This window comes from Callorhinus ursinus, unplaced genomic scaffold (assembly GCF_003265705.2).
Source record: "Callorhinus ursinus isolate GAN/ISIS: 27379988/994484 unplaced genomic scaffold, GSC_fseal_2.0 scaffold55, whole genome shotgun sequence".
Classification (NCBI taxonomy): domain Eukaryota; kingdom Metazoa; phylum Chordata; class Mammalia; order Carnivora; family Otariidae; genus Callorhinus; species Callorhinus ursinus.
In genome coordinates this window covers 8,878,427-8,892,359 of record NW_027397117.1, presented here as the reverse complement: position 1 = coordinate 8,892,359, position 13,933 = coordinate 8,878,427, and the positions used below count along the sequence as shown (strand labels likewise).

Here is a 13,933-nt window from a genome sequence, read left to right as displayed (position 1 = left end):
TTGGTACACAGACCTTGCTCATTATTCCAGTAATACCACTTTCTGGAAATTCCCTGGGACTGGAGCTCCTCTGTGAAGCTGAAGAGCAGTTGTCTGTTTCTCGCGCGCCTGGTCTGCTGCACAAGCACGGGAGGCCCGAGGGCCGCGGGGCTGGTCCTGTGGAAGCAGAGTCTGTAAGCAGCACCTCTGACGGGTGTGAGTGGAAGCACAGGTTTCTCAAGACTCGAACACAGTGAAGTTTGTGAAAACAGCCTGACACATAAAAAGAATTTCAGATGCTTTCTAGCAGTATAGATCATTCAATTTATAGATTTATTCAATCCAATTTATGTCTTTATGGCCACTTCCATAAAGACAGCTCTTGATTCACATACAACAAAAGCCTTTATCTTCACCTCTCACGTTCCCTTCTAGTGAATTAGTACAAACTCCGGGCCAGAAACTTCCCAGTCTGCCCCGCACGGTTCAGAAAGTGCTCGATGTCTTCGCTGTGGAGGCGGCCCCTTACCTGGGGCCGCCCGTGGCAGGAGAGGTGGTTCGTGGTTTAAAAACTAAACGGGCTGTTTTCCAAACACTGTGACTTCACTGCTGACAGGTGGTACGTGGTTTCATTGGCAAGTTTCCAGTATCTCTCTCGCAAAAGGAACGCCGCCGCTTTTGGCTGTCTCTGCCGAGTGAAGATCCCCTTTTTATTCCCCATTACTCTCCGCGGTGCTAAAAACAAGGCAAAAGGAGTTTCAGATGCCTTCTGATGGGCCAAATGGGGACCAACCTGGAGCCATGCTGGGCACGAAACAGAACTGCCCTTTCACAGTTTCGGCCTGCTCGGTTGGAAGTGGCGTCCGAAGCCCACTTCTGTACTGCTGCTCCCCCAAACCACCTCAGCGCCCTGGGGTGCTGTTTCTTTTGTCTGTTAGGGGAAGGACACCCTAAATTACGTATTCTTTTCTCTACGAAACATGCATACCCAGCTGCCCGGTAGCTGGCGCAGGGGGCCGAGGGCGAGTTACCCTCAGAAAGGCCGGGGCTGCTCTGAAGAGACAATCTGGCGGAAGCCGGAGCCGGAGCCGGCAAGGCCAGGCTCTCACTGCTCCAGGCCACTCGGCTGCTCCGCCAGGGCTGAAGCTGCGAGGGCGGCAAAGCCGGCCCCGGGCTCCCGGGACACCTGCTGCGTTACCCCCTCGTGAAACCGCAGCCTCCGTGAAATGGGAAGCTCTCTCCGTGATAAGCCAATGCGAGGCACCATGCCAAGCCCCTTATCAAATGAACTCCTACGTCAGCTTGCAAGGTGGTTTATCCCCACGTACAGGCTTATGGAAGAGCTGGGTAATCTGTCCACAGTCACAGCTGATTTCTTATTGCACAAAGCCAAGGCGCCCACTCACGAAACTAGGCTGCAGAAGCCACTGATCTCATTTGCCAAACACAGAGAGGCTCGTGTTCTCATTCCTTTTTCTCTTTACCTCCCTCTCAATTCTAATTTTTTTATTTTTAAAGATTTTATTTGAGAGAGAGAGAGCATGTGAGAGGGGGCAGGGTCAGAGGGAGAAGCAGACTCCCCGCTGAGCAGGGAGCCCGATACCGGACTCGATCCCGGGACTCCAGGATCTTGACCTGAGCCGAAGGCAGTCACTTAACCAACTGAGCCACTCAGGCGCCCTCCATTCTAACTCTTAATTAAATTTTCACCTTCCAAAGCCCTGTCTTTCCCTCTAATAATTCCCACTACTACCAAATCCTTCCTCACCTCCCCAAATTGCTATGCTAAATTTATGGTCTATCAGGAAACTAGTAATACCTAGAGGAATGGAAAGAAATGGGATATGTTCATTTGGAACCCCACTGAAGGGACCCTCATCTCTCCCCACCTCAGAAAGCATGCAGACTTACAGTACTGAGCCTCCCACATCCCAAACACTGACACTTACTCGTATTTGGTAAACCTGCCTTTCACAAGTGAACAACGTAAAACACACTGACGTCCTAAGTTTCCCGGGCTTTGTACCCTACTCTGGAATAATGAGCATATCCCACAAGTAAATCCGATACAAGGTCCACTTTTTCCTCACCCTGTTGTGAAACAGACAAAGGTTAAGTTGGTCATTTTTGCCTCAAGATAATAGGTTCTCCTGTTTGCTTTTTTTTTAACCATAAAATGATGCGGGAAGCAGGCAAGTGTGTGCTGCTTCCTAAACGCGACTTGCTTCTCCTAGGAAAGTCTCGTCGCCCACACTGATTAGCGCTTTCCCCCTCGTTTCCACTGTCGACAACGGAACGTCCTGACCTAACAGGCCGACCTGAAAAAATGAGCAACGGTACATCTGTAACCCAAACTTCCACTTACACTGGTCAGTCATAAAATCGGCAAAATTCCAGATGAGCTCTCCCACCACATAGTCTTTGCGTTTTTGATCCAGAACCAAATGATACTGCTCCAGCAGACCTTTCTGGTACTCTTCACTGAACATCAGAGGTGGGTCCTGGAATTCAAAGCCAGGGAGAATTGAAGAGGCAGAACTGTTAGATAAAAACAAAGACCCATGTGATGGTGACCAAAATACCCATCTCCACAGCGGCTGTAGTGACTGCAGGACGTGCTGGTGGACACAGCCAGGGTGTGAGGCAGCCCTCCGGAAAGAAAAGAGATTTTCGGTAAACAACCTGAATTAGTAACTGTTTCATTTATCAACAGAATTTGATGTTTTCTTGATCTTACTCTTCTGTCTCTATTCACCAGCGCAGTCTTACAGCTGAGCTACACGGGAAGTAAAAATAAGTCTTCGAATAATAAATTGAAACCTCAAGTGTTAAGAAGCTGCCAGTGCGTAACTGGAGAACTACGGTGACTCACTGCACTCCCCTCACATTCATCTTGCCTGGTCTGGGGAGGCAGCTGCTATGGAGCAATTCCACCCATCCCACAAATAACCACTTAGTATCTGCTTCCGAGGCGGCTTTGGCCGTGAAGCCATGAGCACGAAAGGCAAGCGGCCCTGCCCCTGCAGGCTCTACCCTCCAGCAAGACAGACTCGAGTTGTAAGTGTAACGAGGGTGAACTGGGAGAGTGTGAAGCCGGAGCCAGGGGATGGTTAGCAGGGGGGCTGAGAGGCGCCCCACAAGGCTCCCCGGGAGACAGTCCAGCTCCCACCGCACAGGTGAGAAGGGTTCTAACGAAGGCAGAGGCCACCGCTGTGGACTCATTCAGTGTTTGGTGAAGAGCACCTACATGTGGTGGACTAAGACGTAAGAATTGTTCAGATGTTCCTGGAACACAAAGCCCGAGTTTTCATCCCATGGGAATTGGGGGGGGGGGCACTCAATCTTAAATGTTCAAGGATGCAGCATCTCAGTCATGTTACAGGAGAACAAATCCCTGCAGGCTTTGAACTTCTGTTCCAACGAGAAGGATTAAAATGCTACACGGGATGCCCTGATGAATGCACAGTACCACTGCGCCATGTTTTGTTCTGGTTCCAGAGTGAATCTAAAGGCAGGGCGATATGTAGATTTTCTTACCAACCCTGCCTGGCCTAACACTCGCCACACTTCACCATTTAAACTTAAGACTGAATTAAACTAAATCGATTCGGTCTTACTAGTCACATTTCAAGTCCTCAGTAGCCACATGTGGCTAGTGGCTGCCCTTTTGCACACTGCAGAAAAATTCCATCACGGCAAATGGTTCTATCAGCGCCAGATCTAGACTGGGCTGCTTAAACATTCAGAGTTCATGACCTTTTCAAAGATGAAGAGCTGGTATGTATATACACCATTCTCATAAGCTATTTCCCCCTATTCTACCAGTTTGTACACGTGGCATTCTGTGTAAGCAAGCTGGATTTAAGGGTGTGAACAGAAAAATATAGTCCCTAGCGGTAGCTGTTCAACATGCAAAGGATAAGCATATTGTGTGTCAACAAGGAATCCGATACCCGTGACAGGTGAGTCTGGGGTGGGGATGAGGGGCTGGCCGTGGTTCAAGAATCCACATGAAAAAAATCCCCACAAGAGAAAGCATCATATCTTTGATGAGGAAATTAAAAAAAGGGGGGAGAGAGAGGGGAAAAATGCTAGTGATTAAACCTTGCTCCAAGATTTCATTCATTTCCTTAACAAGTATTATTTAGCACCTACTGAGTGCCGGACACTGCTGAGGGCTTGGGAAGCAATGATAAATAAGATTCAGTCGCTCTCTTGGAGCCCAGGTCTGGTCAAGGACAGAGGCAGAGAAATAATGATGGTACCCAGTGAGAAACGCTGAGACAGAGACTGGGCACAGAGCACAGCTTCCTCGGCTTGGGGCAGGTGGGGTAAACCTCACCAAAGAGGGGACCTCAGAGCTGAGACCTGAACACTGAATAAGAATCCAGGCGTCGGCGAATGTGGTACTAACACGGGCATTCCAGGCAGAAGGAACAGCCCACACCAGAGCAAGAGCCAACGAGCACCGTGAAAACAGTCCAGTGACCCGGAGTGAAGGCAGAGGAGGACGACGACCTGGGGGAGGGCGGAGAGCAAAGGACACCGACTGCCCTGGCCATGGGCTGGGGCTTTAATGTGGGGGCCAGGGGATGCCAGTGACGGGACTCCCAAGGTTTGGATTTGCTCAGGAGACCACTCGGGCAGCCAGCAGGAAGCTTCCCTGGAAACAAGGCCAGAAGAAGGACCAGGCAAGCGAGGCAGAGGCCTGAGTCCTGGAGGACAGGCTGGTGTGAGCCCGAAGCACCGCGGGGAGATGGTCAGCACAAGTGAGGGATGGGACAGGAGCACCTTTCTAGCCTCTGGGGGAAGGAGTGCCACCCCTGTCCTGGACAGTGAACAAATAAACAGAACACTCTACACGACTTACCTGGTGAAACCCTGCAACGGACCCTGCTCCGTACTCGCTCTGGATGATTGGCTTCTGATAGGTCCTATACCAGTTCTCAAACTCGGTGGCCAGGTGCAGGGGAATCACCTCCAGGTGCCCGTAGTCATGATACCAAGAGTAGTAACTGTTCACACAGATGACGTCCACATACGGCGCCTAGGAGGAGAGCGTGAAACTTGTTCACAAACCAGAAGGTAAAAGACCTTTAGGGCTCCCAAACTCGGGGGCTCTTCCGGCAGAGGAGGTAGGAGGGGGAAGCAAACGATTTGGGTGCGCCCGTGTGTGGCAAGCGTAGGCAGAAGTGACCTGAATCGGGCAAGGCTCTAATTCTGGACTGATGCTCCGGGAAGTAGCCGCAGCTGGACTCCGGAGAGGCTGAGCGGCACAAAGGTGCCCCCCGAGCTGGCCTCGGCGCAGCCCAGGGCCCATGACACAGGATTTGGTTGCTCCACAGCACTCCTGTCACACTGGCCTTCCTTTACCTGGCCCTGGAGAAAGGTTCCCAACTGAAGGACAGATGCACTTTTTCTCCTCACAAAGATTTTGGTTAGCCATGCTGTTTGTGAGCTGGTGCCGTGGGCCACAGAGTGCCAGCAAAATTCCCTCCTGGCGGGTAGCAGAGAGGATGGGCAGGACCGCCTCGCGTCTACACAGTGCGGTGCTCAGGACAGAGCCGCAAACACGAGGCAGCCAAGGGTCCGGTCCCTCCCAGCACCTGAACCAATGCCTGATGTGGTCTGACTTTCCCAGGTGACCGAGCCCCTTCCCAAAGGGTGGTGGCAGACCAGGAGGCAGGACGAGGCAGCCTGTGGGGGACACGTGTGCCTGGATGGCACATCCCACCAGGAGTGTGGCGACCCTCTGAGGCTCAGGCACTGGCTGCCCCGTCCACACAGGAGACCAGGACAAGAAGAGACGCCACTTGGGCTCTGAGAATGTCCACGCCCGCCTGGGCCAGGCTGGAGTTTTGCCAGCCTCTATGCTTCCTTGAAGGGGGTGTTCTCGAGAGATGGCAAGGGAAACACCAGGGATACAAATCTTTTCCCATCCGTGTTAAAATGAGAGTTCCCAACTGATATTTGTATCTTGCATTTTCGCCTCCATTCTTTCCACCAGATGTTTGCTCCTTCTGTAGCACTTTCCTCTTAAATACTGGCCTTGAGTTCTCTCGTGAAGAAGCCTTTTCTTGCTCCCATGTCTTCTAGCTTCAGTGCAACGCAACACGTCGTTCCCAAGGGACTGCTCGCCAGCCATGGGTGAGCCTGGCCGTCCCTTCGATCCCTGCCCGTGGCTCCCAAAGCCAGGTGATGACTGGAATCGCTGAGGAGCTTTTTAAAAACTCAGACTGCCACCCTGGACTTACTAAATCTCAGAATCCAGGCATCTGTACTTACAAAGAGCTTCCCTTGGTGGTTCTGACAACCGGCCAGGTTTGAGAAACACTGGCTAGTGACAACTGTAATTCTCTTCAACTGAGGAGCATCACATGCCGAGTCTGAACTGAGAATGAGTGAAACCTCCCTGTGCCCAGCCTCCCTGGATTAAGAAGTCACACTGCCTGACAACTAAGCAGCTAGTTCTCTTTAACCTGAAGACCATCTAGGAGAGCGTTTGGACCAGCCGCTCAAGGCTCTTCCCAGCAGCCCATGTTAGCAAGCATCAGGGAAGGTGAGAGGACAGGCAGGGAAGTGGTGCAGAGACCCCCAGGCTCACCCCCAGGTCTGCTTCATAGTTGGAGTTGGTCACAAAGGTCACGGGCCGGGAGGGGTCCAAGGCTTTGGTGTGAGCAATCAGCGTCCTGTCCACGGAGGGCAGAAGACACAGGCTGGTCAGTCCGAGAAGGGCCTCTCTCTCGCCATCCCATCTCCCAGCCAAATCCCCTGCTCTCCTCCCTACTCTGAAGAGTACTTTAGGGGAGCAAACATGTTCTTCTAGCCTTAGATCATGTTCCCCAGCATCTTTCTTTCTCCTTCCCCAACTCCTCCCCTGGCCCCACCCCAGAGACAGGGCCACCCTCGCAGGGGTGTGCAGGCACCCGAAGCTGGGGTCCTTGGACTCGGTGTGGCTAAAAGCTGCGTTCTGAATCTCTGAAAAAGCTCTGGAAAACAAGAATGCGTGGGGTATGGACCAGGACGGATCCAAATTTAACAAATAAGTTGGGGGGGTGTGCGAGGAGGCAGGCTGTGCACGGGGCACTCACGGGAGACTGAAACAGCTTCGCCCGTCCGCAGCTTGGTGGGGCAGTGTGGCACAGGGAGATGCCACAAATATTATAAGTGGCCGGAGGACCATGAAGGGGAGGCCCAGAGCTCGGGGAGGCAGTAACAGGGCACTCAATGGACACCGGGGGGTCAGCCCGGACTCGGAAGAAACGGCATTTATGCGTCATCAAGGAGGGACCTTGAGAAGAGGCTTCCCAACAGAGGGCCCAGCCTGTGGTCGGGGCTCAGCCCAGGGACCTGTCAGAGGCCACCCAGTGCAGGTCACCCCATTCACGGTTAAGCCTGCTTCTCTCTTCCCACAGCCAGCTTTCTTCCCCTTGACGCCCTCCCCACACTGCCCTTTTCTTTCGAGGGCTGCGGTTTCCTCGAGCCAGAATGGTATCCCTCACCTCGAGCCCCAAAGCCACACCCTGAAACAGCCTGGGTGTCCCTGGGAAGCTCCTCAGGCCCAGGCAGCTTTAGCCACAGCCCGCCTGCCTCTCCGCCATCCCCCCCCGATCACGCGCCTCCCTCTCGGCACCTCCCAGAACAGCCTGTAGGAGCACCGGGCACCTGCACTCCTTTCCGCCCCACGACAAACTTCTGTCCCCCAACCCTGGCTCAGCACAGCCCGAGGCTCCAGGCTGTGTGTCCAGAGCTGTCCTTTGCCCAGAGCCCCGCATCTTCTACCCCAGCTCAGGTCACAGCGCCCTGTGGCACTGGGACAGCCTCAGCTGCCCCCACAGCAAGTGATTCCCCTCTGCAGACTAAGTTACAACTGCATGACCATGATCGTAAGGAACACAAGGCACCAAGGACACCCCCCCACCCTGCCCTGTTGTCGGGGACGCCCCTATGTGGGGATTCTGTGCACAGCAATGCTGGTGGGGGAGGGAAGGGCTACTGGCATTTGGTGAGCGGGGCGTGAGCTTGAGATGGACTGATCCTGCCCAACAATGTCACTTTAGAATAGTTAGAATATGTATGTCATCGAAAGACCTATGTAGGGTTATCTGCCCGGAAAATCCGGTTTTATAAGGCCTAACTCCTCTTTACAAACAAACCCAAAGCATCACAAAGTGGTTTTTTGCAGCTTTAACATACACTAAATTTCCCGGGAATGGAGATAACGATTGAGAGATGATGGTAACGGGTTTTGTTCGGAACTTTTACCTCGAGCGGCTCACCCATTCAGAAATGCACAGTGAAGGCAGTGCTGACCCGGTAGCAGGTGCCAAGCCAGTGCCCCCACCACCAGCGCCCCAGGCCGTGTTTCAAGGTGATTCCACGACCAGCTGCAAGCACCTGACCTCTTCACCGGGTTTTCTGGAAAGCCAGGCCCAGGCTTCACATAGGCTTCTATAAAGGACCCTCCCCCGTATCATCGGCCAGGCTGCTATTCTCTTCATAACCCGAAGTTTCGGGTATAAGTGAACTCCAGACTTCATTTCAGGTGTGAAGAGGGGACCGTGGGTCTCCCTGGGTTGACACCCCAATGTGGCGGGTGGCACTAGGTCCCCCGAACTGACCACATGTGGAGGCCTGCCTCCCCCAAACCCCCAGCCGCCGGCTGACCTGAGCGCTCCCACAGCTGCTAACCAAGTTGGAGCCAGGCCACAGGCCTCACCTCTCACCCCTGGCCCGGCCCAGGGCGGCGGGAGCACTCACTTGAAGTAGTAACCGGCAGGCTTCAGGAAGGAAGTGGGCTCATTGGCCACCGACCACATCACAACAGCCGGGTGATTCTTGTCCCTGCGCACCAGCTCCTCCATCACCTCCAGGTGGTGCTGCAGAGACTCGTTGCTGTAGCTCTGGCTGCCGCAGGGAGAGGGAAGGGAGCAGGTCAGCAGGGCCTGCCACCGGGGGTGGGGGGGCGGGAGCCGGGGCACTTACACCAGCACGATGCCCACGCCCGGACTCTCATCGATGACCACGATCCCGTAGCGGTCGCAGAGCTGCATCACCTCCTCGGCGTAGGGGTAGTGGCTGGTGCGGAAGGCGTTGGCCCCCAGCCAGCGCAGCAGGTTGAAGTCCTTCACCAGCAGGGGCCAGTCAAAGCCCCTCCCCCGGATCTAGGGCAGAGCACAGTAGAGTGACCCCCTGCCCCCTGTCCTGATGCACTTCGTTCTAAAGCCAGGCCCCTCAAGGGTCGTGGGGAAGAAGGTGAGGCTAGGAAATAATGCTCATAGGGGCCCGGAGGCCACAACCCACATCCGCATCCTCGTGTTTGTTGACCCCGTGGAAATAGAAAGGTTTCCCATTGATGAGGAACTGGTGCTCTGTGACGGCTACAGTGCGAATCCCGACGGGGAGGGTGTAGAAGTCGGACACGGCCCCAGCTGCTGTCTGTGCGGTCAGCCTCACCTGTGAAGGCAGAGCACCGCACCGTGTGTGAGGCATCCTTGCGGGCCTGAGCCCCACACAGCCCACCCTCAGCGGGCAGGCAGAGAGATGCAGAAATCCCCGGCTTCTGCCACGAGCAAGGAGGAACCTTCCCCCACCCTGTCCCCGGAGCCTGCTCTTCAAAACTGGGCCTCCCCACCAAGCATTGAGAAGACCAGGCTGGGAACACTGCAATCCAATTGACTAGGAAGCTCAGAGGACCACGTGTGCCTGACTATCTGTCCTGTACCCCCCCCAACCCCCACTCACTGGAAGCCAAGGCTGCTAGGTAGGGGCAAAAGGCCTTCTGCAGCCCCAGGCCTAACCACCATTACCTCCAATGAGTACAGGTAGGCGGGGTGCTCATGCATCAGGTAGGGCCACCAGAGGTGGGCGTTGGGCACCTGCAGCTGGCCGCGGCCCCCTGTCCCCTGGGCCACGACTTTGCCTTCCTGATCCAGAAGACACACTTCCAGCTGGAAGTATTCACTGCCCTGGACAAAAACCTGGTAATCCACCAGCCCTGCAAGGGACGAGAAAGATCGGACAAAAGAGGCAAGGACACCACCTGGGTCACACAGGGGAGAGCCCTCTGTGGCCACCACTCTGGATCTCAGTCTGCAGTCAGGGGGCACTGAGGGTGGCATGGTGGGAAGAGACGTGGATTCTCATGAATCCTGAGCTATTCACCCAGGGCTATGATTTTAGGCAAGCCCCACTTCTCTTTGGGCTTCATTTCCTCACAAAATGTGGTCAGACCAGATGGGGGATTTCTGCGGCCCAAGCCTGTTCAGACAGGCTGGATTTCAGCTCTTCTTAGGTGGATGAAAAGCCTGAGGATGATGAGATTCTGGAAGAGCCTCTCTCCTAGCAGGTCTTTCTAAACAGGGAGCAGAGCCACTTGGGGCCTGGCTGAGGGAAGTTCTTGCCAGGAGCCCCTTACCAGTGTCCTGGTCCACGCCGGTGGTGATGGTGATGTCATCAATGTAGGTGGTAGGCGTGGTGTAGAGGAGCACAGGCCGATGCAGCCCCGCATAGTTGAAGAAGTCAAAGTTTGTGTCCTGGACAAAGTAACCCTTGGGGTACCTAGGATGGGAGGAAAATGCCCAACTGGGGCCTTGCTCTGGTCCTTCAACCTCAGCTCACATGTCTCCCTGGCCTCCCAGAGCCAGGGCCTCACCTCTGCTAAGGCCACCCAGCCCCTAGTGGGAAGACCAGTGGGCAGGGTGGGGAGTGGGGTGCAGGGGGGAGCAGGGTGCTGCTCACTTGGAGATATCCGTCTTGTGGAGGATGGTCCCTGGTGGCAGAGTGTGGGGGGTGAGCGTGTTGTTGATGGCAATGGTAATGCGGCAGGAGGACAGGGGCCCACTCTGGACCAGCTTGCTGATGTCAGCTTCGAAGGGGAGATGACCCCCCTCATGCTCCGCCACATGCACCCCATTCACCCACTGCAGACACAGGGAGATATGGGGAGGGAAGAGCAAGTCAGTGCCTGCCACCTCAGGCACTCCCTCACACGAAGTACAGTACGTGGGGGCTGAGGGCCCTGCCGGCTGCCACCCGTCTCACGAATGGAGGAATAAAGCTCCAGAACAGATCAGGCAAACCTCCCCTGACCCAGGGCACTAATCCCAGTGTGGGGCCTCAGCGTGCCCCCCATCCACCCCAGGAGGCAGGCTATCAGGTGACCCCTGTGAACCAGGCAGCCCCAAGCTGCTCAGCAACTGCACATGACCACTCGCCCTGCTCGATGCTTGTTGTACTGACCACAATGGCATAGTAGTGGGCACTGCCAATCCTCAGCACCACCCTTGTGCCCAGGTCCTGGGTCCATCGCTGGGGCAGGGTCACCTCCCGCTCGTACCACACCCAGCCGACAAAGCTGCGCAGCTGCCTATCCTGGCTCACATCGTTGAAGCTGGAGGGAACGGGCATGTCCAGGGTGGGGCCCGACTGCGGAGACAAGGGCTGGGATCAGGTCCAGAACACCTAGGACCAGGCAGCCCCCTTCCCCAGGGGCCAGGTCCCTTCCGCAACCCTGCCTGCAGGAAGTTGGACAAGATGACTTCTCCCAGGGCCTGGGGTTCCAGGCCGTCCCACTACTGTCCCTTTTTTTTTTTTTTTTTTTAAGATTTTATTTATTTATTTGAGAGAAAGGGTGAGAGAGAGATCACGAGCAGGGGGGAGGGTCAGAGGGAGAAGCAGACTCCCTGCTGAGCAGGGAGCCCCATGTGGGACTCAATCCCAGGACCCCGGGATCATGATCTGAGCCGAAGGCAGGCGCTTAACCAACTGAGCCACCCAGGCGCCCCACCATTGTCATTCTTTGCCAGGAACTCACTGATGCCTTTCATGGGGCTCATTTAATTCTCACAACTCCATGAAGTAGACGCTGGTCACTTGGACATTGAACGGACAGCGTGCAGTGACCCCCTACAGTGCTGCTCTAGGCGCTAGGAATAAAGCCGTGAACAAGGCCCCCGCTGTCAGATGATCAGCTCTGTGAAGAGTCTGGAGGGTGGCAGGGAACTATTGTAGGGGTCAGGGAGGGCCTTTCGGGGCCCCTGGGATACTGCCTCAGGACAAGCTGGCCGAACCGGGTGAACCTGAGCCTGGCAGGGAATCCTTTGGTCACCTCAGGTAGAAGGCTAGGCATGAACAGGACAGATAGCCCAGTGAGCCTGCAAGCAGCCTGGGGAAGAGCTTCCTGACATCTGGAAGTGGGATTTCCAGAGACTCAAAATATTGGCTGAATGGATGCATAACTTGATAAGAAATCCACTGCTACGGTGGTTTGTGTCCAGGGCTGGGCGCGGGGGGTGGGGGAGGGGGCAGTTGTTTCTCAAGGCAGTCTGTGGACAGGGGTGAGCCCAGGGCCACAACCCTGCCGGAGGCAAGAGGATCCGAGAAGTCCAGACCCTAAGAGGAAGATGATCAACGGACTGCCCCAGAGAGGAAGGCGGTGGGGGCAGGGGCTGCTCTGCTGAGTAAAGTGTGAGGCACAAACCCGGCACCCAGCCTCCGATTCTTCCTCCCCTGATGAACGGATGGCAAACACTGAGAAAAGCGGATCTAGGAGAGGCCGACGCCAAGCCAGACGGGAGACCCGGGGAGGGATCCTTGGCTAGCTGGGTGTCAAGCCCCGTCCTCTCTCTGAACCTTGGCATGTCCTGGTCCTTCGTGCCAGGGCAGAGCTGGTGACAAAGATGTCGAGCTCCCCTCCTCCCGCCCCCCAGCTCGGTGCCCGCGCCGCGGGTGCCCGTCCCACCGGACTGGGGTCGAGCAGGGGCCTGCCCCCGCCCCACAGACGTCCCGGCCGGCCCTCCGCCCGTTTCCTCCTTCCCAGTCCCTCTCCCTGTCGGCCGACCCCCACGCCTCCAAGCCTGTCCTTCTCTAAGCTCCTCCTGGCCGGCCGCTGCGAGGGCCCAGGGGAAGGCTCCCTGCCCCCTCCCCACGGGACCCGCACCTCGCGCAGCGGGGTCCGGTACCACTGCCCCTCGAAGCCCTGGCGCCGGTTCTCGGAGAAGTCGGCGCGGAAGCTCCAGAGGCCGTCCAGCTCCTTGCGCTCCCGCGACGGGCTCTCCTGGGGGTACAGCATCCCGCCCTGCAGCGCCAGCCCGCAGGCCCAAAGCAGCGGGCCGAGCGCGGCCCACAGTCCCGCGGGCATGCTTCCCTCGTGGCCGCTCGCTAACAGCCCACTGCCGCGGGCTCGCGTCGGAGCCGCGCCGGAGGCCAGCGGGGCGGGGCGGGGGCGCGCGAGGTCACGTGCCTCGCCTGAAGCCTCCCGCGCCATCTTGGTTGAGGGCGAATGCCAGGTTCCGGGGAACCCCGAGGCCGGAGCGTCCTGTGGAGGGACCCACTGCCTGCTGGCCCCGTGGCGACGATGGGGGAGGGCCGGCGGGGAGCCCGAAGCTGGGCCCGTAGGAGAGGGGAACCCCCCCCCCTTGCAGCCCCAGCCCGCAAAGCCGGAGATTCCCCGGCTCTGCGCCTGTCCCGCGGCCCTGCCCTGGCCAAGGGGACTGCGAGCCCGCCCCGGGGTCGCGGGTCCGGGGCCACAGGCCAGCGAGGGACCCGGGGAATTGGCCGGACGCCTAGTGAGCCGAGGCGGAGCCATGCGTAGTGGTGTCCGCAGTGCGGCCATAGCCTTGACCCCGGGCCTCCTTGATGTGGCTTTGGAATATAGGTGGGGTGAGGTCCTGAACGCACGGCCATCTTGAAATGGCTTTGGTGCGAGATGGTGTTTGATGCTCATCAAACTGGGCCCCAAACCTCTAACCAGGGACTCCACGCTCCCTCTTGGCATTAAAGGGTCATAAAGAAAGAAGCAAGTGGCTTCTGAGCAGAAAGAGCAGAAGGCTATCTGAGAACAGGCAGAAGCTGACACCCCACAAACCACCACCACCACCACCCCCGCCCCCCCCCCAAATGGGATATGTGTGACATTCCTCAGGCACTCCTGGCTGCCCTAAAGGAAAAACAA

The 13,933-nt window shown here is 56.5% G+C and overlaps 1 protein-coding gene across 1 annotated transcript; it reads right to left on the bottom strand.

Moving 5' to 3' along the window:
* Positions 1–293: 293 nt before the first annotated feature.
* GUSB (glucuronidase beta) lies at positions 294–13,176 on the bottom strand. Its single transcript, XM_025864581.2, has 12 exons — positions 12,920–13,176; positions 11,221–11,406; positions 10,720–10,901; positions 10,397–10,539; positions 9,789–9,976; positions 9,283–9,435; positions 8,965–9,143; positions 8,740–8,886; positions 6,584–6,668; positions 4,850–5,026; positions 2,345–2,480; positions 294–714 (listed from the first exon to the last, which is right to left on the bottom strand). The coding sequence occupies exons 1-12, from the start codon at positions 13,118–13,120 to the stop codon at positions 545–547; spliced, it is 1,947 nt and encodes a 648-aa protein (XP_025720366.1). The 5' UTR covers positions 13,121–13,176; the 3' UTR covers positions 294–544.
* Between the last annotated feature and the right edge of the window lie 757 nt (positions 13,177–13,933).